Genomic DNA, 27,398 nt, shown 5'->3' with positions numbered 1-27,398 from the left:
CCGCGCTGCCACTGAGCCCCCACCCCATGCCACGTGTCCCTGCATGGGAAAGTGAAGTCAGCGCCTGTGCATTGCTGAAGGCTGAGCGCACGGCCACCCTTACGCCAGCCGCCAGCCATGCGGCGGGATGGGGCGGGTGCTGCCTCATCTCTCTGGCATGGGTGATGCCATCAAGGCCGTGGAGATGGACAACGCAGCATCCTCCTGGGCATCGAGGGTGGCCAGTTATCCCGCATCCATGTGGGCTGCCAGGGCAGCTGTGGGCATCCCCACGGCCTGTGGGACAGGTGAACATCATCAGCATCCCCACAGGTCACAGCTAGATGTGACTGATCAAGGCAGGCACCCTCACAGGGCATGGTGGTGGCTGTCCCTCAGCATCCACACTGGGCCCTAACAAGTTCCCCCTGGACAAAGGTGACGACACATCCCACACACTCACATGGATTATGGGGCCAGCCAATCACCCCAGGCATCCCCATGGCAGTTGTACACCCATCTCCAGCCATCCCCATGGCACTTGGGGACAGGCAGCCACCCCCAGCGTCCCTACCCCTGGGGAGGGAGGGACGTGGACTGGGGCTGCTGTGTGCCCACACTGCCAGCCTGAAGAGAGCAGCAGGCAGTGGGCTGCAGCTTTTGGGGGCAGCCAGGGCTCCATGGGACCCCAGTACGCTGGCTGGGCTGTGCTCCAGGCACGGAGGAAGAGTGATCTCCTATTTAGACAATAGCACGCGCCTGAGAGAACAGACGTCCGCTCCTTCCCTGTTAGGGTAAAGGCGCCTCGGAGGCTCGTGTCTGTAAAAGGAGCGGGACGGAGGGAGACGGCCGGGGGCCAGCGAAGTGGGGGGGACACCCTGGCTGCTCCTTTCTCATCCACATCAGGAGGCCAGGCAGGGCTCAGACCTGCCTGGCAGCACCGTGGTATGGGACTGAGTGGCAGCTGGTGCCCTATCCCTGCAGCCCGCCTGGCTGCAGCCCCCAGTGCCCGCAGCCCCAGAGAGGCTGTGCCCGGCTCCCCGCGTGCCTTAAATCCCGGGGGAGCAGAGGGGAGGGAGGGCCAGGGAGGAGGGCCGGCTGGGGGATGCAGCTGGCCTGGCTCACGGCGTTGTTTGACATTCTGGCTCCCGACGCCTTCATCCCAGGGCCCTGCGGGAGCTGGGGCCAAGCCAGCGCTGGGGATTGGGGCCCCGTTCCCAGGCTTCGTCTGGGTCAGCACGGCCTGGGCTGGAGCCAAATAATGCTGAGCGTGGTGGGGGACATCACCTGGGGCATTGCCCCTGCTCTGGTCCATAACTGGAGGGACCATGCTAAGTTTGTCCTCAGTGCGGTGGAGTGGGACAAACCCAACACGTGGCCAAGGACCCATCTGCCCACATCTCCACTTCCCGCTCCTCCCGCCTCCTTCCCGCGCTATGGGGAAGGGAATTTCCTAAGAGGCGTCTGTCCCTCTGCCGGCCCTATGCCAAATGCAGGGCCTCTGCCCTGTGGCTGTGTCCCGGAAGGCTGTAGGGTGGCCAAGGAAAGGCCACTTCAGAAAGCACATTCCAGAGCGGGGTCAGCACCATGCTGCGAGCCACTCCCCATGCACAGTGTGTTGACCCCAGCCCTGACCCGGGGCAGCGGGACGGAGTCACTGGAGGGAATGGCCGAGCAGTGGGGCTGTGCTGGTGTGGGGACCCATGTGTCTCTTCACATCTCAGCCACAGGCTGATGCATGGGGTCAGAGACGCGCCAGGCATGGTCAAAGCAGGGCAGGGGGGCAGGGGGAGGAAGGATGCTGTATGTTTTTCCATCTTCTCCTTCTAGTCCTTCAAGCTCCCCCTTACACAACGTCCCCCCCGCTGGGATGAAACAGCCCCATCTGGAAATACCTTCCCTTTTAAAGTCAGGCTCCGCCAGGCAGCGAGCACCGTCCGGGAAGCCATGGTGTTATGCTGCATCTGGGCAGCCTGGACGGACTCCAGACAGCAGGAGGGTCTGGGGGGCACAGCCTAGATGTGGGAACTTGAGCCTCTGCTAATCTTCACAGCACCCAGCCCCCCACTGTCCCCAGGCTGTAGTGCTGAGCCCGGGCACCGCTCGGTGCATGCATGGGGCTGGGAGGCGCAGCGCTGAGCACTGCTCCTGCTGCTGTGTCACCCTGTGCCCGGTGGCACAACAGTCCCCTGTGCCACAGCATCCTGGGGACAGTAATGCTAGGGCTGTGCCAGCTCCTGGAGCAGCCTGGTTTGGGCATGGCAGGGGGCACTGTGTGGGCAGTGGGACTTGGGGAGCAGGAGGCCCCCCAGGATGGCCACCCCAGAAGTGCTGGCAGCAGGAGCTGGCTGTTCCTTGGGGAGAGATGTCCCCAGCACCCACTCATGCTAAGCCCTGCATGGGGGGTGACAGCGACCAGGGAGAGGGCAGGGTCCCCATCCACACACCTGGCACAAGAAGGGTTAAGAGAGTACCTCCCCCGGCTATAAATACCACTGATGTCCCACGCGGATGAGTACGAGGCTATTTTGGTTGGATGCCTGTTGCTTTGGGAATGTGCCGGAGCCAGGACCCGGGGGTGACGTCACCGTCACTGTGCTGCTCTGCACCCCAGCACCTGCTCTGGGTCACTCAGCACCCCCTCGAGGGTGCCCTGCCCCACCTTGGACCCTTGTGTGCCTGAAAGTGGGGTCAGGGTGGTGGTAATTCCAAGCACTCTCAAGGCAGCGCCCCCCCACATTGCTCCCTTCCCTTGTTCCCCTCTCTGAGGGGCATGTTCCATGGTGGGGATAGTGTCTGGCCCCACACAGAGAGCTGAGCCTGGGGCTTTCGCCATGGGACAAATTGGGATGCTGCTGGGGTGCTTATGGCCAATTTTGGGAGTGTGCCCACTAGGGCATGGGGACTGGGCTCCAGGAGGAGAAAGGGCTGAGTCCCCTTCTTTCTCTCTGTCATCGGCCCAGCTGTCCGTCTGACATTCCAAAGGGGGCACTATGCCCCAGCTGGAGTCAAGGCAGTGCTGGGGGGGTCCCCATCTGCCTGCCCCCCTTCCCTTCCCTTGGTCCCACATCAGTGTTGCCCAGGAAGGGGGAATATGCTGAGGGGACCGCGGCACCAAGGGGGACCCTGAGGGGGGCTGTGAGCCATTGGGGGACTGTAGGAGGGCCGTGGCCCAGCGGTGCCCACAGGTGAGTGCCGAGGGCGGGGGCTGGCAGCCGTCCCCTCCAGCAGCATCCCCCAGCTGTCCCGCAGCAGGAGGGGCCGATGATGTCAGCAGGATACAAATAGCGGCGGCGCGGGTCGGCTCCCGACGCCTCGCCGAGCTCCGGCCGCTCGCCAGCCCTGCTGCCTGCTCCCTGCTCCCCGCCGCCGCCTCACCGCCACCATGAGCCAGTCGTACTCCTCCAGCCAGCGGGTCTCTTCCTACCGCCGCACCTTCGGCGGCGGCACCTCGCCCGTCTTCCCCCGCGCCTCATTCGGGAGCAGGGGCAGCGGCAGCTCCGTCACCTCCCGCGTCTACCAGGTGTCGCGCACCTCGGCCGTGCCCACCCTGTCCACCATCCGCACCACTCGTGTGACACCGCTGCGCACCTACCAGAGCGCCTACCAGGGGGCCGGCGAGCTGCTGGACTTCAGCCTGGCTGATGCCATGAACCAGGAGTTCCTCCAGACCCGCACCAATGAGAAAGTGGAGCTGCAGGAGCTCAACGACCGCTTCGCCAACTACATTGAGAAGGTGCGCTTCCTGGAGCAGCAGAACGCGCTGATGGTGGCCGAGGTGAACCGTCTGCGGGGCAAGGAGCCCACGCGTGTGGCCGAGATGTACGAGGAGGAGCTGCGGGAGCTGCGGCGCCAGGTGGACGCGCTCACCGGGCAGCGGGCGCGTGTGGAGGTGGAGCGTGACAACCTGCTAGATGACCTGCAGAAGCTCAAGCAGAGGTGAGGGAACCCTTGCCTCTCCGCTCCCTCCCTGGGAATGGCTCCAGCCCTGGGTAGACCCTTCTGGCATCCCCCTGGGTGCCCACCACCATGGCCCCCCTGCTCCATCCCCTCACCCCTGCGCGTCTCCCCATGCGTGTCTCCTGCTGGGCACCCATCCGCAGGGCACGCAGTGGGGCCACAGCCCTGGCACCATGTCTGCAGGTCTTGGGAGGGCATGGGGTTACCTAAGGCATGGCACAGGGCAGGAGCCCCCCAGCCTTTCAGAGGTGCTGAGGGGCACCTAGTGGGAGGATGTCTCCAGCACCAGGAGGTGTCCCTTGCACTCTTGTGCAGTAATAGCACAGGATCCCTGGAGCTGGGGATCGGGGGGCCCTGCTCCGCTCACAGCAAGAAGAGCTCATGGCTGATCTCAGCCCTAGTGGACAGATAGACAGATGTACAGAAGCAGGGGGGGATGCGGGGGGGGGGATTTTGCTGGCTCCGGATGTGAAGGAGGGAGGGGAGGAAGCGGTCGCACTTCCGCAGGCCAGCAGTGCTCCAGACCTGCCGTGAGTGCTATGGTGTGCCAGGAGCTGCAAGGACTCCCTGGCCCTGTAGGGATGCCGTAGGGTGGGGATGAGGCTGGGGCCAGGGGGAACAGCCACTGGGATGAGGGACACTGTGGTACAACAAGCACGGGGCCACCAGGCAGCACCTCTGGTCCAGCTGTTGGCAGCTGTGCCATCACGGGGACGTGGACAGGGAAGGCTGGAGACCCATCCTCAGGGGGTGACTCAGCAGGAGCAGCAGCTGGGGCTGGGGCCACTGATGCTGTGAGGCTGATGGCAGTCGGCTGTCCTGCCACCCAGCTGCGCCACTCCTGTAGGATGACCCCAAATGTCAGGGGAGGAGGAGGGCACAGGACAAATAGGTGTCAGGTTCCTGCACCACTGTGCCAACACAGCCTGGCACTTCTGTCCCCTTGAGGATCTGTGAGGTGCAGCTTAGGGCACCCAGGCCCCTCCTCTGTCACAGCTCCTGGGGTGCCCCCCATACCCACAGCATTGTGGAGACCCCAAAACCCACTGTCTCACTCTGGTTCCCTGCACTCTGAGGCAGGTGCCCAGCCCATCCTGCTGTCCCCATGAGTGACTCAGCTGGTGGCCGCCTCTCAGGACCCCGTCCCCCAGCTGCCGGCCACTCGTCCCTATAAGGGCTGGGGCAGTGAGCGTGACACCGAGCTGACCTCATGCCTTTGTGCTCCTGTTGCCGTTGACTATAATAGGGAATGGGAGGAAGAGCCCCTGGCCCCAAGCCAGCCCTCTCTCCGCCTGCCGGGAGTGCAGGACAATCTGCTGTGTTCCCATCAGCCACGCTGCGCTTGGGGACAGCAAGAGGGAAAACCAGTGCTGGAGGACAGGGGTTGGTCAGGGTGTCCCCTAATGCCTCCTTTTCTGTCCCCAGGCTGCAAGAGGAGATCCAGCTGAAGGAGGAGGCTGAGAACAACCTGGCTGCTTTCAGAGCTGTGAGTAGCCAAGCCCCCACGCTGCCTGGCCACCTCTGTCCTCCCTGCCCCCTCCGCAAACAACGAGAGCCCACCACCAGAGCATGGCTGTGGGCACAACTTTGCCACTTCCAGCCTTGGCTAGTGGTCCCTGTGCAACCCGAGGGTGCCCATCATCAGCCCTAACCCCACTCTCCATGTTCCCCCAGGATGTGGATGCGGCTACGCTGGCACGTATCGACTTAGAGAGACGCATCGAGTCCCTGCAGGAGGAGATCGCCTTCCTCAAGAAGGTGCACGAAGAGGTAGGTGTGGGGCGGCCCCGTGTCCCGCGGGCATGGCTGGGGCTGGGGAATGGAGCAGGGAATGGAGCCCTGATGTATCCCTTTGTGTCCCCAGGAAATCCGCGAGCTGCAGGCTCAGCTGCAGGAGCAGCACATCCAGGTGGAGATGGACATCTCCAAGCCCGACCTGACAGCCGCGCTGAGGGACATCCGCGCGCAGTACGAGAGCATCGCCGCCAAGAACATTGCTGAGGCCGAGGAGTGGTACAAATCCAAGGTGCGGGGCTGGGGATGGGCTGGGGGCCGGCGGGTCCATCCCCATGACAGCACCCGCTGACCACATCCTCTCTGCAGGTGTCTGACCTGACGCAGGCGGCCAACAAGAACAATGACGCGCTGCGGCAGGCCAAGCAGGAGATGCTGGAGTACCGTCACCAGATCCAGTCCTACACCTGCGAGATCGATGCCCTCAAGGGCACGGTGAGCCATAGGCAGCGTGGGGCGAACCCCATGCTCCCCAGGAAGGACTTCGGGGTGCCCCAGAAGCACTCCACGTGCCACCTCCCTGCTGACGCACACCACTGTCCCCCCAGAACGACTCGCTGATGCGCCAGATGCGGGAAATGGAGGAGCGCTTTGCAGGGGAGGCTGGCGGGTACCAGGACACCATTGCGCGGCTGGAGGAGGAGATCCGACACCTGAAGGATGAGATGGCCCGGCACCTGCGTGAGTACCAGGACCTGCTCAATGTCAAGATGGCCCTGGACGTGGAGATCGCCACCTACCGCAAGCTGCTGGAGGGCGAGGAGAACCGGTGAGCGGCAGAGGGAAGGAGGAGAGGTGGGGACGTGGTGTTGGGGTGGTTGGTGCTGAGCTCTCCCCTCTGTGTCCGTGCAGGATCAGCATCCCCATGCACCAGACCTTTGCCTCTGCGCTCAATTTCCGAGGTGAGTTGGGCTGAGCCCTCAGGGCTCCCATGGATGCCACGCTGAGCTGCGGGGGGGACGCTCTGTGGGGTGTTTGGGTGAGGTGGGATGGCTCAGCGCTCCTGGAAACCCTCATCCCCAGCCCCAATGCCACCTCCCCATGCCACGCGTCTGCGCGGCGGCTACCATCCCTGTGTCTCCCTCTCTGCAGAGACCAGCCCAGACCAGCGTGGCTCTGAGGTGCACACCAAGAAGACAGTGATGATCAAAACCATCGAAACTCGTGATGGAGAGGTGAGCGCTTTGGGTGGGGGGGGACAGACAGGCGGTGGGGGACTGGGAACATGGCATCATCTCACGCTCCTTTCCCTCAGGTGGTGAGCGAGGCGACCCAGCAGCAGCACGAGGTGCTGTAGAAGACTCTGTCCCGGTGCCCAGCCGCCCTTCTGCCCCCGCCCCCCGCCCGTAATCCCCCCGGCACGGCCGCCTCCGGGCACGGCCCGGGCTTCCCCCGCACCCCCGGGCTCTCTCCTTCGGCTTCGCAAGGCTTCGCAGCTAGCGCCAGGATCAGGGCCGGGCCGGGGGGCGGCAGAGAGGGACGGAGGGGACAGGCAGGAAGGGGTGGGGGGAGCAGGTGGTGGCCTCGGGTCCCAGCAGCGGGTTCTGCATCCCCCCGCGCCCCGCAGCCCCCTCCCCGCTCGGGGGCGGTCCCGCAGGAGCCCTCTCCCCGCACGGCACCGCAGCCCGGCCCGGAGCTGGCGTTTCTCCTGGGTGGAGCTGCAGAGATGCTGGGGACGGGGAGAGGTTGGGGTGCTCCGGGGGCCGGGGCTCTGCGCTCCCCCCCCCTCGCTGCCCCAGAGGCGGCCCCGTTCGAGGGGAGGAGAGGCTGCGCGGGGACGGGGCTGGGTGAGCCGAGAGGAAACCCGTAGGTGGACACAGGAAAGAGCAGGAGTGAGTGAGTGGGAGAGAGGGGGCAGAGAGAGAGAGGAGCCGGAGAGAGGCCCGGGGGCCAGGGCCGGCGCCCCCACCCCTCGCCCCACCGCACCCCCACCCCACAGCGTGTACGTGACTGCCGGCGGCTGTAATAAACAGAGGAGCATCGCCCTGCCTCCAGTGCATCTATGGGGCGGGGGCGTGGGAGGGGCAGGGGGTGGTGCACGGGGGGGCATCAAGGGGTACTCGGTTCTACTACTGGGAAGCAACCCTGCTGATACCCGGACTGCAGCAGAACCCGTCCCCGAGGGGAGCCGAGCCTTGAGCAGGCTCAGAGTGACTCTGGGGTCCCCATACCCTGCTGAGACCCTCTCAATGCAGTCGGAGCTGGGCTGGCCCCCAGCACACGGAGGGATGCTCCGTGTTCCCCCATCGGGGTCACAAGGTGTTGAGGTGGCTCTCAGCCGATGCTGCCCCTCCTTGCCCTCACCCAGCCCAGTGGGATGTTTTAGCGACAAAAGCCAGGTGTCCCCAAGCTGCTGCCACCAGCGGGGACAGGGCTGTCACCAGAGAGGCAGCGCAGCTCCCTGTCTTTGTGGGGGCCCCCACTTTTGGCTGCAGGACCAAAGAGGGCTGTAGGGCGTTCAGACCTCAAAGGCTGTGTCCAGCAGGTGGCCCTGTGACATCGAGGACCGCCCTGGGGACAGACGACACCACCAGCCACTTCCCTCCCTGCCTGGCTGGTGGGGCCAGAGCTCTGCCCTCTGCTCTTCCCCCACCGTCCCCTCTCCACCTTGCCCATTTGTCACCCTCTTGAAGACCCCTGCACCCCAGCTGCCCCAGGGGCTGCCCTGTGCCAGCTGTCCCCTCTGCCACCCCTGGGGCCGGAGTGAGAGTGGGGAAGGAGCACCTCTTGGCTCTGAGGTGCAGCAGAAGAGAGGCCTGAGGGCTCTCACAGGCTTTTTCTCTGGAGCTGCTGGGGTCTGCCCAGCTGCTCTGCAGCCCCGGCTGTGGGTAGTGGGGTCCCCAACCCTGGCGTGTCTCAGGGCATCGCAGCTGCTCCCCTATGTGCAGAATGTTGGGACTGGTGCTGTGCCACTAATGTGCTGCCCTTGTGCTGGTGGCCGCTGGCTCTGCCAAACCCAGCCAGGCTCATTCACGGCAGGCAAGCAGCGTGCCATATCGTTAATGTCCCGCTCACCCAGATTTACAGCCCCTGGAGAGGGCGGCTGGGGCCAGGTGATGAGACGTGTGCCATAAATCTGGAGCCGGGGAAGCCCTGCCTTGCCTGGGGGTGGCAAGGCGCTGTGTGGCACTAGTAGCCCTGGCTGCTGGCTGCGGGGAGGTACCTCCAAACCCACAGCCCTCCTTGGAGATGGAGTGCAGGGCCCGGATCCTGCCCCAGCTCACCGCGGGGTCTCGCGTTGCAGGAAGCATGACGGTGTCCTTTCCCTCCGCATGCCACCAGGGTCTCTGTGTCCCGATCTGGTGACACGCCTGGGAATGGGGAAGGTGGGGGGGAAGGCTGGTTCCCCTCCGGCCTCACTGCTAATATGGAAAGGTGCTGGCCCCTTTCTATCTTTGCAAGCGGAGCTGGGCTGCAGGGCTGCGTGGCGGGCGCGGAGAGGGGGAGCCTGGCCAAGGAATGTGACATATCAGAGGCAGCTGCCACTTCAGGAGAGGGGGCAGAGGGAGCGCAGCTCTGTGGGGGCTGTGCGGGACGGGTGAGGGGGGGACATCAGGGCCCAGCGGCAGGGCAGCACCGGCACCACGGGACCCACGCGGGGCAGCGGCGGAGCAGGTGCTGAGGTGTAGGGCGGGCAGGGGTCGTGGTGGAGCACGGTGCGCGGGTGCTGCGCTCGGTGAGCAGCGATGCGGTGAGCGGCAATCTGAGCCCCCAGCCTAAAAATAGCCCCCAGCTTGCCCACGGCACCGCGACCTTCGGAGCTGTGGCCGGCCAGGGGGAGGCTGTGAACTGGACGGCACCTGGAGCGGGGGGCTGCCTCGCCACCGGCACCCCCTGGTGTGCACCGGAGAAGAAACTGGGGCGCGGGACTGTGGCATCGGGGAGGCGAGGAAAGGGAAGCAAGCACCATGCACCGGGCACAGGCACGTGGCGGCACCAGTGGGGCCAGCGGGGAGACTGGGCGGGCAACGGGGAGAGCCCCTCCGAGCCCCGGCATCCCCCCGAAGCGCGCCAAGGTCACGGCGGAGCAGGGGGCGGCCGAGGAGGGCCCCACTCGCCTGGCGGCGCCGGCCTTCGTGCGGAAGCTGAAGAACGCAGCCATTGGCACTGGCTGTGACATCCGGCTGCGGGTGGTGGTGGTGGGGAACCCCCGGCCCAGCTTGCGCTGGTACCACAACGAGAAGCAGCTGGCCCCACGCGAGGACGAGTATGGCACGCTGTGGATCCGGGACAGCACAAAGGAGGACGCCGGTGTATACACATGCGTCGCTGAGAACGAGCGAGGAGAGGCCATGACCAGCGCGGTGCTGGCCATCATTGACATGGAAGGTAAGGGCCACATGGCCATCGGGACCGCTGCTCCGGCACCACAGTTGCAGCATCCCCACCGGCACTGCTTCCCCACGCTGAAGGCAGCAGCGATGCTTTGCAGGCTTTCCCCACGTGTTGTTCCTGGGGGCTGGCTGAGGTTGAGCTGTGCCATGTCTGACTGCTGTGGGCTGGGGTCCCTGGTGCTGGTGGCACCAGAGCAGCTGTGCAGCTGGGAGCGAGCATGTGGCTGCAGCAGCCTCTGCCAGGCAGGGCACGATGCCAGGGTGTGGAGGTGTTGGAGCATGTGATGGTGAGCCTGCGTTGGGCAGCAGGAGAGAGAGATCGGTCATGTTGTTTGGGTGTACGGCACCCCGGTGCCCCTGCATCAGCCACCCCAGTGCACCAGTCCCCGTGGGCACAGGTGGCAGTGATGTCACCGCTGCAGCTGTAGCGAGCACTGGGGTTGCGCTGGGGACACTGGGGCTGCACTGAGGGAACCGGGACCCCCAAATGCAGGGAAGCAGGGGAAGGAGCCTGAGGGATGAAGGAGGAGCTTCTGCATGGAAGTAGGCAGGGCCTGGTGGTAAATTAGCAAGAGGGAGGGGCCAGCATCCGCTGGATCTCCAAAGCCCCATGGCTGCCCTACGCTCAGCATCATATGGGGTGTGCGTGAGGCAACTGGCTGTGATGGGGGCCTTATACTGCACAGAAGGGGGGTTCATCACCTCAGGGCAGTGCCACTTCCCTGGGGCGCTGCGGTGCTACCAGGACTGCCTGGCTGGAGGTGTTGGGCAGCGATGCCAACGTGTGAGTGTGACTGTGCCGAGTGCTGGGGCTGCAGCCGACGAAAGCTCTGGGGTTGTGCTGCATGAGGTTGTGCTGCACGAGGCAGCTGTGAGGAAGAAGCATTGCTCTTTGAGGGGCTGGGTTGCTGGGGGTGCACCACTGGAGGACATGCATTCATGCTGGTGGTGAGCCTGGAGGAGGAGCAGAGAGGTATGCAGGAGCAGTCCTGCCCTGTGGTGGGGATTTGTGGTCACTGTGCATCGCACCTTTGGAGTCAGTGGTGCTGTGGATTGTGATGGGGGCACAGAGTGGTGCTTCACCCCTCTGTCACTCCGACCTGCAGCGTGTCTTTGCCCGGAGCCACCTGATTTCCCCAGGTGCCCGTTCTCATTGTGCTGACGCACTCCTCCCTGCTCCCGATTCCCAGCCCTTGCGGCAACGTTTCTGGAGCAGCCACAGGAGGCACAGAGCAGCCAGAGCTGTGGGGTGAATGTCACTCTGCCCTGGGCGCTCCCCTGCGCTTTGTTCAGCAAACAGCCACCCAAAGCCAGCCCTGGGGCAGGCGTGTGGCTCTGCCCTGCTTCGGAGCACAGCAGTCTCTGCATGGCGCCATGTCCCTTGTCCTTTGCTTTTTCTCCCTGATGTGTGAACTGAGCTGCAGCTCTCTGTGGGGCTGACTGCTCTCCCAAGGTGGCTCAGGTCACTGCTGGGGGGGCTCTGCACCACCCAGCTCCGCGCCCAGGTCCTCCTGCACCGGCTTCGCATTCTCCCCTGCTCGCACGAGCCCGATTTAGCTCCTCTAATCCCTTGCCCTGAATCTGTCGCTCCACCCCACTAATGATTTTCTCCTGCTCTTCTCCCAGGTCCCCTGAGTGCGTCAGTGCCTGGCATGGGGAGCAGGGACTGTGTGTGGGGCCAGGAGGGGCTCCAGGGGTCCCCACCATCGGCTCCTTGCCCACTAACGCTGTATCATTTCTCAGCTGTATCTCCTGCCTTTTTCACCGTAAGCCAGCTTAAATCACCTCTTCCAAACCCCACTAATCTCTCCTAGAGAGCCCGGCCCCCCTCGCTGTGCCAGCACTGAGCGATGCCGAGGCTGCGTCTTATTTCAAGGTTGGATTTGTGCGTCTTCAGCGCCCAGCACTGGGTCCTGCTCCTTGCCTCCACCTGTACTCAGCAATCAAAGCGCCGTGTAACCTTGCCTCTGCAGGACAGGCTGGGTGCAGGGACAGGGAGGCGGGAGAAGCGGTCCCTGCGTAATGCCCCCTGCACGGCGCTCCCTGTGCGATGACCCTGCACAGTGATACCTGCCCTGTGCAGCCCCTTCCCCTTGGTGCAGTGGGATGAAGCCTGCCTGAAGCAGGGTGCAGGGCATGGGATGTGTCCTGGGGGCTCTGCACATTTTGGCACAGCTATGCAGCTCTATGGTGGCGGTCCCAGCCCCCGAGTGCCCTCCTTGATCCCCAGTTTCCGCACAGCCACAGGGCACGAGGCTGTGGCTGGCGGTGCTGATGGCACCCCACTTGGGACGGCCATGCTGACAGTGTCCCCGGTGGCTCAGCACCTCGCGCCGTTTATCTGGTGCCTAATTTTAGGCCCTTACTCTGTAGAGCTGTGCCTGCACCCGGTGCCAGCTGCCCCTTTCTCCAGAGTCCCCGCCAGCCCTGCTGAGCGCTCTGCTCACTTGAGGCCAGACACAGCCTGCAGCCTCCCCTTGCTGTCACCTCCTTCTCTGGGCATTCTCTGGGGCTGCCTCAGTTTCCCCATGCTGCTGTGCCGACCCCAGCCCCTGGCATGCCATGGGGTGGGCACTGTGCCTGGCCATGTCCCACCTGAGCCTGGCTCAGTTGGACCACATCCCCAGGTGGGGCTGTGCACAGGGACAAAGCCCTTTGGGATCTCCCAGCTCTGTCTTATGCCACTTTGGTGCAGGGCTCACTGCGGGGCCATGCCGCTGGTCCCCTTTGGGGCGCTGGGAGCGGGCAGGGGAGCAGTGTGCAGCTGTCCAGTCAGTCACCTCCACCCCTGCCCTCTCTCCCGCTGTCGGGGGGTTATTTTTGCTGAGGAATGTGCCGTCCCCTCGGATTCTCGCGGGCTGTAGGGCTTGTGTTACACACGAGAAGCTGAGACCCGGGCCCGTGTGTGGGTAAATATAGCACAGCTTCTGGGGGCTGTGCGCAGGGCTGTGGCCTCTTCCTCCTCCTGGTGCTGCCCCCCAGCTCCCACCACTGCCTGCTCCCTTCCCACTGGTGTGTGCCATGCCCTGGTGGCACTGGGAGGGCTCTGCCCTCCCTGCACCCTCTGTGCCCAGTGCCTCAGCAGCAGGGCTGGCACAGAAGGTAGGAAACGTCCCCCCCTGTCCTGCTATGTGCCCAAGCATTCCAGCCAAGGTCACACTGTGTCCCTGTGTCCTCGGCCTGCAGCGGACACCGTGTGCTCGGGCATCCTTCTAGCGGCAGCAAGGGGATGCTGGGGAGCAGAGCGTCTGTCCTCACACACAGGCTGTGCCATGAGCAAGCGTCTCTGTGGCGTGTGGCACGTGGCAGGGAGAGGATCTGTGCCAGGGTGCACGGGGGACACCAAGAAAGGCACATTTCTTTAGGGATGGCACCAGGCTGAGTGGGACGCCCGTGTCCCCGGGCTCCAGCAGGAGATCCCCTTTGTGCCAGCTCTGCCACTTGTGTGCTTTGCCTGACGCACGGGGTCTCCACGGAAACCCCACAGCATCCCTTGGATGGTGGGGCTGTCAGCAGCGTGGTACGAGCAGCTCCCTTTGTACCCAGTAATTTGTGAGTGATTATGAAGCCTTGACAAGCTCCACGTTGGGAGCCGTGGGCTGGGAGGGGGAGAGCAGAAAAGCAGCCAGAGCTGCCAGGCATCGTGTTGTGCATGTGGCAGTGCCACGCAGAGCCGGTGCTGGGCGTTGTGCTGCTGTTATCCACGTTGGGGTGTGCTGAGGACCCCCGGCACTGAGCGGTGCTGAGCGCAGGAGGGGAGAGCAGCTCTGTGGCTCCGGGCAGGGGGGTCAGAGCCCCGCATCTCGCACAGCCAAAGCCACCAGGAGGGCAGAGGGGTGCGGGATGTGCGTGCGCACCCCCCATCCCGCGGTGCCCCCGCCACCTGTGCCCTGACCGTCCCCCACCGCTGTCACTGCGTGCCAGGGCTGGCGGGAGGCGGAGGCGGAGGCAGGCGGGGGAAGGATGGAGGGAGGAGCACTCCAGTGATGCTTCATGCTCACAGCCCCAGCCCTCCCGAGAGCCCAACCTGGCGAGCCCCTGCCTCTCCCTCCGCCCTCCCCGGGAGAATGCTGGGGGCCCCACCGGGGCGCTGACAGCGGGGATCCCCCCAGTTGCGGGCTGCCGTGCTGCGGGGCCTGAGCGGCGGTGGCCGGGCCGCCGGGGCTCTGCAGAAGCATGAAGAAGATCTGGGTGAAGAAGCGCTTCCAGGTAAGGGCTGCGCGCTGGTGAGCGCACGGAGGAACGGGGGGGGGGGAGGGGGGGGGAACAGCGGGAAGCGGGCGCGCGTCCATCCCGAGTGGGGAGGGGGCGACCCCGGCCCTGCGCTGCTCCCCCCGCCGGGCTTATCCCACCGCCAGCCCCACCCGCAGAGCCGCCAGTTCCACGCAGCAGTGCCGGGCAGGTGTTCGGCATCGCCTTTGCCAGCATGGCTGCGAGCCCATGGCGGGGGTCTTGTCCCCTCCCTGCCCTCCGGAGCCAGCAGAGGCGGCTGCATGTCTCCCCTCGGCCCCGCCGCCGGTGGTCACGGAGCTGGAGATGAGGCTTTGCATGCGTCATCCCCTCCGCGTCAGGAGCATGCCTGGCACAGCAGAGATCCTCCGCGGGCCTCACCGCACGCTCCGCCGAGTGAGGAGCAAGGACGTCACCGGGCCTCGGCGGTGGGGGGAGAATGGGGGCATCCTGCCAGGAACCCCCCCTGGGGCTCACAGCAGCACCCCGCTGCTACACCCTGCATGGGTGCACGGCCACCCCGCTGTCACCCTGCTGGGTGTCTCCGCAGTCCCCACCCACGGGTGCCGGATGGGGACATGGATCCCCCAGGATGCTGTGGGGAGGCTACAGCCCTGACCAGGTGTGGGAGCATCCGTCCTCTCTGGGGCAGCACCTGGCTGCCCCATCTGCTCTTAGGGACTGCCTGCACGCCATGGCGTGGTCCTGCTGTGCTGGCTGAGCTCTGGGCATACCACACGGGCCACCCGCTGCCTCCCTGCTTCCCCTTGGCCCCTTCTCCCTGTTGGCCTTACAGTCAGCAACACCAGCGCCACGTTGCTGGGCTCCAAGTGCCAGGTGAGGGCAGTGCTCCATGGCCCCAAGAGTCCCCCTAGCCCCACGGCCACAGCTATAGGGATGGACAGCCCCCTGGCAGGACCCTGCATGAGGAGGGTGGCTCCATGCAGGCACCGGGGCAGCGAGGCAGGGCCAGGTCCCCACCTTGCCATGGGGCAGGGCTGAAGCTGGCTGCTCATCCCCACTGGCTTTTCTCCCCTTCTCTGTGGGTGCAGGGCGGGCTCCAGGGGCTCTCCCACGCTGTTTCCTAGGCTGCAAATGAAACCCCAGGCAGGGTGCATCGCCACTGGCTGAGTTGCCCAGATCTCAGTCCCATGGGATCTGTCCCGAGCTGCTCCTGCCCCCTACCACCCCCTTCCTGGTCCCCTGCTTGAAAGCAGAGGGTTGGCGACTTGGAGGTGACCCTGCGTCACCCAGCACCTGGGGGTGCTGCTCCCTGAGCTGTGGGTGGCTGCCACACCCCAGGGACCTGGGCCGGGGGTCCTGTTGTGGGGCAGAGGGCAGGGGCCTAACCCCCTTGTAGCTGTGGGGCAGGCAGCCATGCCCTGCTCTGCTGGGTGCAGTCACCAGATCTGGTGGGGAGCTGATGGCGCCAGTCCCCGGGGAAGCCGCGAGCGCACCCGATAATGGCACTCAATTGCATTTTCATTTTTTAATGGGGGAATTATCCGCCGATGGTGCAGTTAATCACTCATCCATCTTTCCCTGGCCTGGAAGGCGGGCTGCCAGCCAGAACCGGCACAGGCAGTCGGGGAGGGGAGGTGAAGCCTGGCTCAACCTGGCTCAGCCTGAATACAAATGTGTCTCGTGCAGCCACTGCCCTCTGGCCAGCACCGCATGCTGAGAGGGGGCGGTGGGAGCCCCTTTGCGCTGCCCACCAGCACCCCGGGGGCTGTAAAATGAACCTGCTGCTCTTGCAAAGACATCTGACTGCTGGCTGCGCTTGGCTGTCTGTCTGCCCCTGGGGCTGTCTGTCCCTGGGGGCTGTCTGTCCATGAGCTTGCCTAGGAGCTGCAGGATGGGTTGGAGGCTCTGGGAGAGCCACACTCAAGCTCCACACTGGGCAGCAAGGGTGCTGGGTGCAGTTGTCCCTGGGAGACTGTTGCGCAGCTGGGCTGGGAGCAACGCTGGGTGCTGGCAGTCCAACCCTACTACCTGCATGCCACATCTCCTGTCCTTCCTTCCTGCCTTGGCACAGCAGCCAGGTGGCCCTTGGCAAGCAGATGCCCAGCCCTGAACTGTGGGGAGGAGGAGGGCAGGGAGCTGGCAGGGAGCTGCTGGCACCTCTGCCCCACGCTGCCATCCCTCCTGCCCAGACGGCGCGGCTCCCACGCCTCCCGCCCGGCAGGCTGGTCATCTCATGGCACTTGTGCCAGGCGGCCTCTCTTACAGCTGGCACAGCCACTGCCAGGCTGGGGGATGCTGTCCCCACACTGGGCCCATGCCCATGGCTGAGTCTGGGCCAGTGCCTGGAAGACGTTTGGCTGGCTCGGTCCCTGTGCTGGCGCGGGCGGTGGCTTCGAAGGGGCTGCGGAGCACTTGGGCACCCGCCCGGGCGAATCTGCTGGCTGCAGGCAGCGGGACTGGGGTGCACTGTGTCACCCCTGGGAAACAGGAAGGGAGCGGCACCAAGAGGTGTGTGTGTGCGTGCGGTGGTGGGCATGCGCTGCACGTGCCCACCTACACCCATGCACGGCTGTGTGCGTGGGGTGTGTGCCTGCAGGTACCCCGTGGGCGTGCAGCCGGGGGTGTGCGTGGGGCTGTGCTGTGGATAATGCTTTCTTCTCTTTTCCTTTGCAGAAAACCGGCCACTCGCGGCGCTTCGGGCGCTTCACGCATGGTGCGTTGAGTTACCAGGATTCGTCCCCCCCTGCTGGGATGGGGTCCAGCCCCCCCACAGTACAGGGGAGGGGGCAGTGAGCAGAGGCTGCGTATGGCTGGACACAGCCCTAAAATGGGTGTTCGGGGCTCCTGGTGTGTCCCATGAGCTTGTCCCCAGAGCTCTGGAGACAGGGGTGCTGTTGGGGGATCTGGGGACACAGTGGCAGGCAGCCTGCTGCAGTGGCAGTGACGGGGCAGTTGGCAGTGTGCTGGGCTGCACCAAGCCAGCCCAGAGAGGAGATAGTAACGCGAACCCCCAGTGGGCTATGGTGTGTGATGACAGGGCTGCAGGGTGAGGGATGTTGCTTTTGCCAAAGGGCTCTGCAGTGGCAGCTTGCGATGGCTTGCATAATGGTGAGGAGGAAATGGTAGCCCTTGGTGTCTGTGTGGGTTTGCTTTCCTGGAAAGGAACATTGCAGTGGCTCTGCACTGACTTGGCCACATCGTGCCTGGGCACACAGTGCCCCACAGCCTCACCCTGAGAGCTGCATTAGTGCTCTCCCAGCTAGAGACACACTGTGGGGCACAGCAGCACCTCTGAATACTTGCTGCAGTGGGGCTGGGGATGCAGAGTGCACACCAGCCCTGATGAAACACGTGTGCCCCCAGACACACACATCCATGCGTGCCAGCACCTCTAGGAGTGCCCACCTGTGGCACAGGAGGTGAGGGCGTGGGGCCCAGGGGACAGCCAGAACAGCAGCAGGTACAGGAGCTGGCAGCTGTGCGGGCAGGAGTGACCATGGTGTGGGGAGGGAGTGATGCCATGCACTCTGCAGGAGGGGTGCAAGGAGGGGGAGGCTGTGTGTGGTGCTGGAGAAGATGTAGTGATTGTGTGAGTATAGTGAACTTGTGTAGGGAAGGCTGGGGGTGCCAAACCCATGACCACTGATGTGGAAGGGCAGGGCAGTGGGTGCCCACCATGGGCCCTGAACCAGGCGATTGGCCAGCCCTAGCCCCGTCCCTGGCCTCCAAGGCTGGTGCATGGTGCCAGCCTCTCTAAACTGGCACGGCCCGCTCAGCCGCTGCCCTGGCAGGTCACTGCCTCATGGCAGCACAGGGACATGGTGGGGACAAAGTCCTCCCCACTGCCCCACGCGTCTCCGCAGGCCGGGCCGATAACCAGGTGTTGATGTCTCTCTCTCTCTTGCTGCCCCTATGGAAGCGAAGTTTTCCGCTCCTGCAGGAAACAAAGCTACGGTAGGAAGATGCCTGCCTCATGCCAGCCCCGCTTCCAGATGGGGCCAAGTGCCCCCAGCGTGCCTTCCTGTCACCATGCCACCACTGTCTCCCTGTCTCCATCACCTAGTTACATCCGCCTTTCCCTGCATTTCCACTGCCATCACCATCTCCTCTCCTGCCTCCGCCCCACACAGCATCTTCTTATGCCACTCCATGGACTTTCCAGTCTCCGTCCTGCCTTTTCTGCTGGCATCTTGTCCCTTCTGTGTCCCCCATGTTACAGTCATCCCTCTCCCACTCTCACCATTCTGCTGCCCAGAACTGCTTGTGCACTGCTCATCTGCCCCTGGAGCCAGTGGGTCTGTGAGGAGCAATGCCAGCCTTGTCCCTGTGTCCCCTCACCCTCTGCTCTTCCCCCACAGACTCGGAGACTGGTGAGGATGAGCCCAGCGACCCCCAGGTGACGCAGCGCAGTGAGCTGCAGGATGAGACGGCCTTCAGCACCCCCACGGGTGAGCCGCACAGAACCAAGCTCTAGGGGTCCCCTTGGGGCAGCCCACCCGTGGGATGAGCTGGGTGGGATACCACTTGGGGATGCCCACCGCTCTCCTTCCAGGTGGCTCCGACACCCTGGTGGACGCCTCCATGAACACGACACCAACCTCGGTGCTGGCCCTGTCTCAGACAGAGGAGCGCTCCAGCTGGTCGGGCAGCCAGCAGACTGTTGTGGAGAAGGAGCCAGATGCCAGCCTCCCCCTGCGGGGACCCTACCTCCGCCCTAGTGCCTGGCAGCCACAGGGAACTCCAAGGCAAGCAAACGCGCCGTCCCCACGTGGCGCCGAGGTCCGGCACCTGGGCGTGGAGCCGCTGGTGCGGGCATCACGGGCTAATCTGGTGGGCACAAGCTGGGGGTCGGAGGATAGCCTTTCTGTGGCCAGCGACCCGTATGGCAGCGCCTTCAGCCTGTACCGAGGACGGGCGCTCTCGCTCCACGTGTAAGTAGCAGGGGGAAGTGCACGGAGGGGACATCGCTGGGGCCATCTCCTCCCCGCAGCCATCCTCTCCCCCCTGCCTGGGCTTTCTTTGCCTTCTCCATGCCCGGATGAGGAACGGAGGCTCTGAGCAGTAGGCACCTGGCACTGGTGAGGAGGGGACAGCGCTGGGGTGGGGGGCCTGGAGTGGTGTCCCTATCTGCTGTGGCCAGCTAGGGTTTGGGGGTAACTCCATCTGAACCGAACCCACTCCTGGCCAGCCATGAGGGCTCTGCATGGCCAGGGACATGGGGGCACAGAGGTATGGCACCCACAGACAAGCTGTCCCCACCACCCAGGAGTGGCAGCGGGGATGAGGGACATGCTTCCTCTCCAGGGCCTGCTGATATGCTCAGAGCCCCTGTCCCTCCCCAGCCCTGCAGGCCTTCTCCTTCGACCTCCATCCTCCCCTTTGTGTTTGAGGCTGCTTGTTCCACCAGAATCTCATCTCCACTTTTTGATTTCTGCACCACACATGCCAAGCCCTGGGCTGTGGGGCCAGCGGGTGTGGGCAGGGATTTTGGGGGCAGTGGGGCAGGGGGCATGTTGGCAGCAGCGTGTGCACTGGGTGATGACTTGTGGCCTTGCAGAAGAGCTGTCTGCACAGCCCTGGCATGCAGGAACCTCCCAGGGAGATTGGGGCAACCCTCTGTCCTCGTGCCCTCATCTTGCCTGCATGGCAGCCCTGGGAAGGGCACTTGCTGAGTGTCCCAGCATCACCACACTGCTGTCTTACATGGGTGTCCTTGTGCAATGGGACACCAGCAGTAAGGCACCACTGGGTCATACCAGCAAGGCAGCTCCCGGTGGCCTAAGTGTGGCTAGATCCTCTCGCTGCAGCCCCTTGAGGGTCCTGGGGCTGTCCCCTGGCTGTGCCCTATTGGATGGTTGGGTTGGAACCTGCAACGTAGCCATAGGGGAGGGCAGGCTCTGACCTGCTCTCCCCTGTTCTCCCCTTGCAGCAGCATCCCCCAGGGGGGGTACCGGCGAGATGACCCCCATAGTGGTCCCGTCTCCCCAAAGCCCGGTGCTGAGCCTCAGCACTCACCCGCTGCCCTGCCGCTGACCGCCAAGCCGCCCATCATCCGCTCGCCGTCCCCAAGAGCAGGCCTGTGCCCCCCCCCACCCTCCGGAGCCACCCCGCAACCCTCTGCCCGCCTCCCCTCCTCCTCCTGCACGCCCGTGACCCCACGCAGGACATCCTCAGTGCCGACCGACTACCAGGACACCGTCCCCGAGGAGTACGAGGAAAAGATCAAGAAGCCCAAGTCACAGGGCAGCACGCAGGACTCCCGGCCCGCCACGCCCATGAGCGACGCGTCGGGCCGCGTCTCGGTGCGGGCATCGCCCAAGCTGGTGCGCGCTGGCTCCAGGATCTTCGAGCGGCTGCAGTACTTTGAGGAGCGCCGCGGGAGCCTGGAGCAGGCAGACAGCCCCTTCCCCACACGGCCATGGCTGCCCCTGCGCAAGACGCGCTCCTTCGACCAGCCAGGCTGGGAGCGGCGGGCAGGCACGCCGGGGGGCTGGCGGGATGGGGAGGGCAGTGCGGCCAGCCGCCGCCAGGCCTTTCGCCAGAAGGCCGCCTCCTTCGACGAGCGGGGCAAGTTTGCTGGGCGCGTGCAGGACATTGAGCACAAGTTCTCAGAGGAGCTGAGCCGCATCAAGAGGACCGTGTCCAAGCAGCAGCTGCGGCGCTCGCAGGAGCTGGGCAAGGCTGAGTCCCAACCACCTGCTGAGCCCCCCGCCGCCCGCACCCCACGCGGCCCGGCCTTGCCACGCAAGGTGCCACCAGCCAAGGCCTCAGCTCCGGCCGAGGGCACGCACGTCATCCAGCACCTGGCTCTCTCCAGCGTGGCGCTGGTGGGGCCCAATGGGGAGCCAGAGCCAGGGGGACAGAGGGCTCGGCGAGGCCCGGCACGGGGCAGCATGGCGGAGGAGGCGAGGAAGGCCGTACAGCAAGATGGCGGCGGGGAAGTGCGGAAGAAAGAGCAGTGGCTGTTGGCGCAGGCCACCCCGCGGGGCCGCACCACCGAAGGGACCCCATGCCCAGATGGAGGTCCCGTGGCTGCGGCCAGGGCCCCCGGGGTGGCGAGCGAAGGGCTGGCTGCCAGGTTGGCTGTGCCCCACGGGCTGTACCGGAGGCCCGAGGTGTCCACAGAGGTGCGGTTCCTGCCCTGGGCGAAGCCAGGCATGGAGCAGGAGGCCCGGCTGGAGAGGAGCTGGGCTGGGCAGCACGGCACAGGGAAGGAGGTGGAGAGAAGGCAGGCAAAAGTGGCAGAGAAGAAAGAGAGTGTCCGGACGGCTCAGGAAGGCAGAGGCACGCGGAGCAAGGGGAAGGGACGCCGGGCCCGGCCCACCTCTCCAGAGCTAGGTAGGGCACAGCTCTTGTCCCACGCACAGGGGGTACTGTGGTGCTGCCACACCTCACTGTCACCTTGAGATGCCCAGCGTGGCACAGGACCCTCTGCTGGCCCTGCTCATGGACATGGGGCCATCTCTCCCTGTGCAGAGTCCTCCGATGACTCCTACGTCTCGGCGGGTGAAGATCCCCTGGAAGCGCCCATCTTTGAGATCCCCATCCAGGACACAGCAGTGGCCGTGGGGACAGAGGTGCTCCTCAAGTGCATTGTCACGGCCAACCCACAGCCAGAAGGTGAGTGGTCGCGGGGCATAAGAGAGCAACAGGCTCTGGCAGTCTCCCTGCCTGTCCCAGGCCCTCAGGGCCGCCTGAGCTGTGTGGCGGAGCTGTGGCTCTGTGCTCCTCAGAGAGATGATGTGCCCACCTCTGGGGCAAAGTGCCGGGGTGCAGTGCAGGGGGCAGAGTGCACGCAAAACTTCTGTGATCCGCCTGCGCTGGGATAGCAGGAGGAGGCACCAGGCACAGAGCAGCTGGCCGAGGCTGGCAATGAGCAAAGCAGCTTTGGTTTCCACCTCCATCTTCCACTGGAGGGCAGGAGGATGCCAAGAACCATACAGGGCCTCTCTCTATCAGGGGCCATGGGGACCTGGGGCTGCTCAAAATGGCAAAGCAGTCCCCAAGCCAGGCAGAGACCTGCGCTGACAACTCGGGGAGAGAGGACTCTCCTACCCCAGGATGGTCCGAAGTGACCCTGCCTCTGCCCGCAGTGTCCTGGAGGAAGGACGGGGTGCCGCTAAGGAGCAGCACGGCACGGCCCATCAAGGCGGAGGGCGAGCGACACACTTTGCTGGTCAGGAGCGCCCGGGTGGCTGACGCCGGCCTCTACACGGTGACAGCGGCTAACGAAGTGGGAGCCACCTGCTGCAGTGCCATCCTCAGCGTGCGGCCCGGTGAGTGCCGGCGGCCGGGATGCAGGCAGCGGGGGGCGGCGGTAGGGCCGGCGAGGCGACGGGCTGCCTGCCAGCTCTGCTGTCACTGCTAGGAAAGCGGCTTCCTTACCCTACAAGGCTCTGTCTGAACCGAAGCAGCTGACGCGCTGCCGGGTTGTGCCGTGGGGGGAGCGGGGTCAGGCTCCGAGCATCCCCAACGAGCTGCCCAGTGGTTGGCAAGTCCCGTGCCTTGCAGGGTACCCCAACTGCCCCCCAGCACGCAGCCTGCACTGGTGCCCAGCATGCCTTCCGCCACCCGGGGATCCCCATCCCACCGCAGCCCCGAGGTGTTCCCATCCCAAGATTTCCCCTGGGGAGCGCAGAGCCCCGGAGGGCTGCAGGAACCCCAACTTCCACTGCTCCGCGGTGCCCCGGGGTGCCGAGCGCCGTGCCAGGCACCTGCCGCCCCTCGGGGCCCGGCACCCCCGCGGCTGGAAAGGAAGGGAAGGGGTCGGCTGCCCCCGGCCCGCCGCTGGGCCCTCCCCCGCTTCAGGCCCAGCCCCAGGGGCCGGGCGGCGGCGTGGGGCCGGGGCGGCGCTCGGCCGGGGAGGGCTGTGCGCTCCGGGCTGGATGTGCGCCCGGCGCCGCCGCATCGGCCTCGGCGACGGCAGCGGCGCTTCCGCGGTTCGGTCCTGCCCGGGGAGGGGGCCGCGTCCCCCCCGGTGAGTGCGGGGGGCACCGGAGGGCTGCGGGCGGACGGGCTGCAGGGAGCCCTGCGGGACTGGTGGGAGTCGGGGCTCGGGACCCCCGCAGCTCTCTGCCCTGCTGCTGCTGCACGGGGGCAACGCGGGGGCAGGAGAGCCGAGCCATCACCGGGCAGCCCGCCCGCCTTCCCGCTTCGGCAGCTCCGTAAGGGGATCCGCTGGCGGGGTGGGGGGGTTGGGGAAACGGCGGCTGCCACGGCCGGGCTGGAGCGGGGCCAGCACCCCCACGTCGGGCAGCGCTCTGCCGGCAGCGCGCTCGCCCCCGGCCCCGCACACATCTCACCCCCATCCCGGCCCCACGCTCCCCCCACGCCGGCCTCGCTGCCCCCGCGTGTTCCCCGCGATGCCGAGCTCGGACCCCGGGAGCGGCCGTCCGGGCTGCGAGGGGAGCGCAGCTGCCAATGTCACCTTCAGCCTTCCGCCGGCTCGGGGCAGGGGCAGCCATTCCCGGAATCCGGGCGGCTTAAGGATGGGAGCGCGGCCTGCTGCGTAAGAGCCACTTGAGCCCCGCTGTCGCCTTGCGGGATATCGCGTCCCCTTATCGGCCCCGGGGCGTGTTTCGCACTCACCCCCCCGCGCAGCCCAGCACCCCTTCGCTGCCGGCTACCGTGCTGCTCCTGGCGGGATGCAGCATGGGGTGGGCATCCCCGGGCACCTCCAGGCACAGGGTGGTGGGGAGGGATCCCCGAGCCCACTGCTCGGCTCTGCCCGCTGCCAGCCCCTTATCTACCCTCTCCTGCTAGCCCCCGCCGTGGAGCGGCATGGGAACCTGGCCCCCCCCCTGGGCCAGGTCAGCCCCATCACCTCAGATGAGGAGTACCTGAGCCCACTAGAAGAGTTTCCCGAGCCCGGGACCCCGCAGCACCGACCGGCCATGAAGCTGCAGCCCAGAGCGGAGCATGGGGCTGCCCACAGCAATTCGGAGAGCAGCTTCAAGGCTGCACCTACCTTTGAGGTGAGTTGAGAGCCCCCCCGGGACCTGGCAGAGGAGGAGCTGTGCCCCGTGGCACTCTAGAGCTGCCCTTGTGATGGGGGACAGGTGGTCCCTGGGGTGGTGGCAGAGACACATGGCCCCAGAGTGGTGGGTGCCGGCTGCTTCCTGACCTTCCTGACTTCCTCTTCCTCAGGTGGCCCTGTCGGACCAGTCGGTGCTGGAGGGGCAGGATGTCAGCATGAGTGTCCGCGTCCGCGGGGAGCCCAAGCCCATCATTTACTGGTGAGTCCTGGAGCTCACTGGGTCACGGTAGGGCAGGGAAGGGGGCAGGCATGGGGATGTCCCCATTTGGGGCCTGCGAGCTCAGAGCAGCACCAAGGAGGGGAGCTCTGGTCTTGGGCAGGTGTTGAGATAGAGGAGAATGGGGCTTTCTGTGGGGCCAGCTGTGACAGTGCCTCTCTGCCCATGTCCCTGAGCAGGCTGCGGAACCGGCAGCCCGTGAAGTATGGCCGCCGGCACCATGCAGAGGAGGCAGAGGGGGCCCGGGGGCTGTACACGCTGCACATCCTGGCGGCTGAGCGCACTGACACCGGCTTCTACACCTGCAAGGCTGTCAACGAGTATGGCACCAAGCAGTGCGAGGCCAAGCTGGAGGTCAGAGGTAAAGCTCCCTGAGGGCGTCCCCATGTCCCCATGGGGCTGGCCAGCTCCGGCACCCTGCATGAGCTGTGCGGGGAAGGGGCTGCTGCAGACCCCTTCTCGGCGGTGCTGCTTCTTGCCCTTCCCTGCTGCAGAGCAGGCGGGTGTGAGCCCAGTGCGGGAAGGGCAGTGCCTGGTGGGATGACAGGGAGGGGACATGGAGTGGTCATACTGCTGCAGAGGCTGGCCCTGCAGAAGGAGGCAAGCTGCCCCACTGCCCAGTCCAAATGTGCAGCCCCACGGTAGTGGGTCCTGCTGCCCACCTGTGCCAGCGTCCCTAGCCTGACTCAGAGGCTGCTGCTCCACCAGCATCACTTTACCCTGTGTCCCCTTGTCCCCATGCTGGGGCTGGGCACTGGCCCTGGCTGTGCAGAAAGGGCTCATGCCCTTGGTGGCCCTGCAGGGGACATGTCCCCCCACCATGCACACAGCTCATTCCTTCTCTGCCTGTAAGCTGTGCCCAGGGGACAGCTCAGAGAGAGCTCTCCCACCTGCTTGTTCCCAGCTCAGAGCAGGTCCCACAATACCAAGGTACCTGGGGCTGGGCTGTCCCTCCCCAGCCCTGCTGTGGGCTCCAGCATCCTCCTAGGGCCCCTAATATGTGTGTGCAAATGGGGAGTGGCTTGGGACCAAGGGACTTGCAGGAAGGGGATTAGTGATGCTGCCTTTCTCTTGCCCTTTGCTTTGTGTACCCTGCTCCCCCCAGCCCTCCCTGCTGATGGCTGCCTGAGTCCCTGGGCTGTCACAGTGCCACCCCAGCCTTCGCTGCACTGCTTTTGTCTTGCCAGGCCCCCGCTCCCAGCAAAGCGTGGCGGCACAGGAGTGGCCGTGGGAGCCAGGCATGCACCCAGCGAATGGATGGGTGATGGCTGTGGCACCAGGTCCCTCTGCTGTGCTCCATGTCTGTGGCACGCAGCGTTGCGTGTTGGCATGTGCGTGCGTGCCGGCCCCGTCTCCGCTGCACTAACCCTTCCGCTTGCTGACTGCGGTTTTTGTCTGTACGCAGGGGGAGTACGATAAGGGGGTGCATCTCTCAGAGCCACGGGGGCTCTTAGTTGGACACCTCTTAGGCAGTGGACCTCACCTTGCATTATTACCTTCTGCTCCATCCGCCGCCTCGTCCTGGATGCACTGCGGGGACGCGCGGGCCCTCGACGGCGGGTGTGGGGCACGTGGGTTGGCCAGGCACTGTGTCACCGGGGCCGAGCAGTGGGCGGGGGGTGGTTGGTAGTGCCAGGTACCCCCTCAGCCAGGCTAGGGCAGCTGCCCAATGCTGTCTGGTGTCTTGCTCCATCCGTGTGTCTGTGTCTGTGTGTCCTGCTGCTCCTCTCCTCACTGCTCAGGGGAAGGGAGCAGGGAGCTTGGCCCCATGGCTGCTCTGCGCCAGCCAGGGCCGTAGGAAAGGGAACATGGTGCAATGGCTCCCACCTCAGAGTGTGGGGTACAAGGGACTTGGGGATCCCCCTGCTGGGGCTGTGACCCTAGGGTCTGCCCAGTTCCAGCCGCAGAAGCAGCCCCGGCTCTGGGCCTCTTCTCCCCAGGGTGGGGGGGCTTGGCGGGATGTGGGCTGCGAGGCCGTGACCCTTTTTGTAGCTCTAATAAAATCTGTTTGGTAAAGCGCTGTGTGGTGTGTTCCTGGCACGGACACCTCCCCTCACCCCCCCATCGCCTTCCCTCTGCCCCCCTACCCTGGCTCAGCTCCGCTTTCCACATCTCGCCCCCACCTCCTCCCCGCTGCACTCCTTTGCCTGCACCCCACTCCCTGCCCGCCGTGCCGGGCCCCTTCCCCGCATGCCCCCACCCCGCATGACCCCCTCCCCGCCACCTCCCATGGTTGCTTTTCAGTTGCTGAGACGCGTCTCTCTTTCTCTCTCTCTCTCCCCCCTTCCCGGGCAGCTCGGCCCGAGTGCCAGTCCCTGGCCGTGGTGGTTCCCCTGCAGGACGTGGTGGTCGGGGCGGGGGAGCTGGCACTCTTTGAGTGCCTGGTGGCTGGCCCGCCAGACATGGATGTGGACTGGCTGTCACGGGGCCGGCTGCTCCAGCCCGCCCTGCTCAAATGCAAGATGCATTTTGATGGGCGCAAGTGCAAGCTACTGCTCACCTCCGTGCATGAGGATGACAGCGGCATCTACACCTGCAAGCTCAGCACGGCCAAAGGTAAGCGGTGGGCATGCAGCCCCAGAGGGGTATCGCTCGGGATCTGGTCTTAGTGTGGTGCTGGGGGGACTGGCACACCTCCATCCCAAAGCATAGCTGAGTGCTGGAGGGGGTGGGAGGATAGAGAGTGATTTGTGCCCCCAGCAGCTGGTGTTGCACAACTCCATGGGCTCTTGTGCCCCATGGAAGGGCACCAGTCAGTGCCAGCACCTGAGCCTGCAGCCCACCCCACTCAGCCCCAATCCAGCAGGTGTGCAGCTCCCAGGTACTGGGAGATGTTTGTGTCATGGCCGTACCATGCATCACGAGCTGCCTGCCTTCCTCCCAG

The 27,398-nt window shown here is 65.4% G+C and overlaps 2 protein-coding genes across 2 annotated transcripts in view; both read left to right on the top strand.

The window, feature by feature from the left end:
* DES (desmin) lies at positions 3,276-7,715 on the top strand. The gene is made up of 9 exons (XM_021397466.1): positions 3,276-3,918; positions 5,365-5,425; positions 5,614-5,709; positions 5,804-5,965; positions 6,043-6,168; positions 6,282-6,502; positions 6,586-6,635; positions 6,826-6,908; positions 6,989-7,715. Exons 1-9 carry the CDS (start codon positions 3,365-3,367, stop codon positions 7,028-7,030), a joined length of 1,395 nt encoding a protein of 464 aa, XP_021253141.1. The 5' UTR covers positions 3,276-3,364; the 3' UTR covers positions 7,031-7,715.
* Positions 9,581-27,398, top strand: part of SPEG (SPEG complex locus) — a 30,995-nt gene continuing 13,177 nt past the window's right edge. Inside the window, exons 1-10 of the mRNA XM_021397474.1 lie at positions 9,581-10,062; positions 18,620-18,709; positions 18,814-19,192; positions 20,191-21,599; positions 21,738-21,881; positions 22,355-22,537; positions 24,024-24,235; positions 24,408-24,496; positions 24,694-24,875; positions 26,810-27,070. Of these exons, the coding sequence (XP_021253149.1) occupies positions 9,642-10,062; positions 18,620-18,709; positions 18,814-19,192; positions 20,191-21,599; positions 21,738-21,881; positions 22,355-22,537; positions 24,024-24,235; positions 24,408-24,496; positions 24,694-24,875; positions 26,810-27,070 (3,370 nt within the window). The 5' untranslated portion in view covers positions 9,581-9,641. The remainder of the gene's footprint in view (positions 10,063-18,619; positions 18,710-18,813; positions 19,193-20,190; positions 21,600-21,737; positions 21,882-22,354; positions 22,538-24,023; positions 24,236-24,407; positions 24,497-24,693; positions 24,876-26,809; positions 27,071-27,398) is intronic.

The sequence above is a fragment of the Numida meleagris genome, chromosome 5, assembly GCF_002078875.1.
Source record: "Numida meleagris isolate 19003 breed g44 Domestic line chromosome 5, NumMel1.0, whole genome shotgun sequence".
Classification (NCBI taxonomy): domain Eukaryota; kingdom Metazoa; phylum Chordata; class Aves; order Galliformes; family Numididae; genus Numida; species Numida meleagris.
The sequence above is the reverse complement of the archived record's forward strand: the minus strand, read 5'-3'. Positions and strand labels throughout refer to the sequence as shown.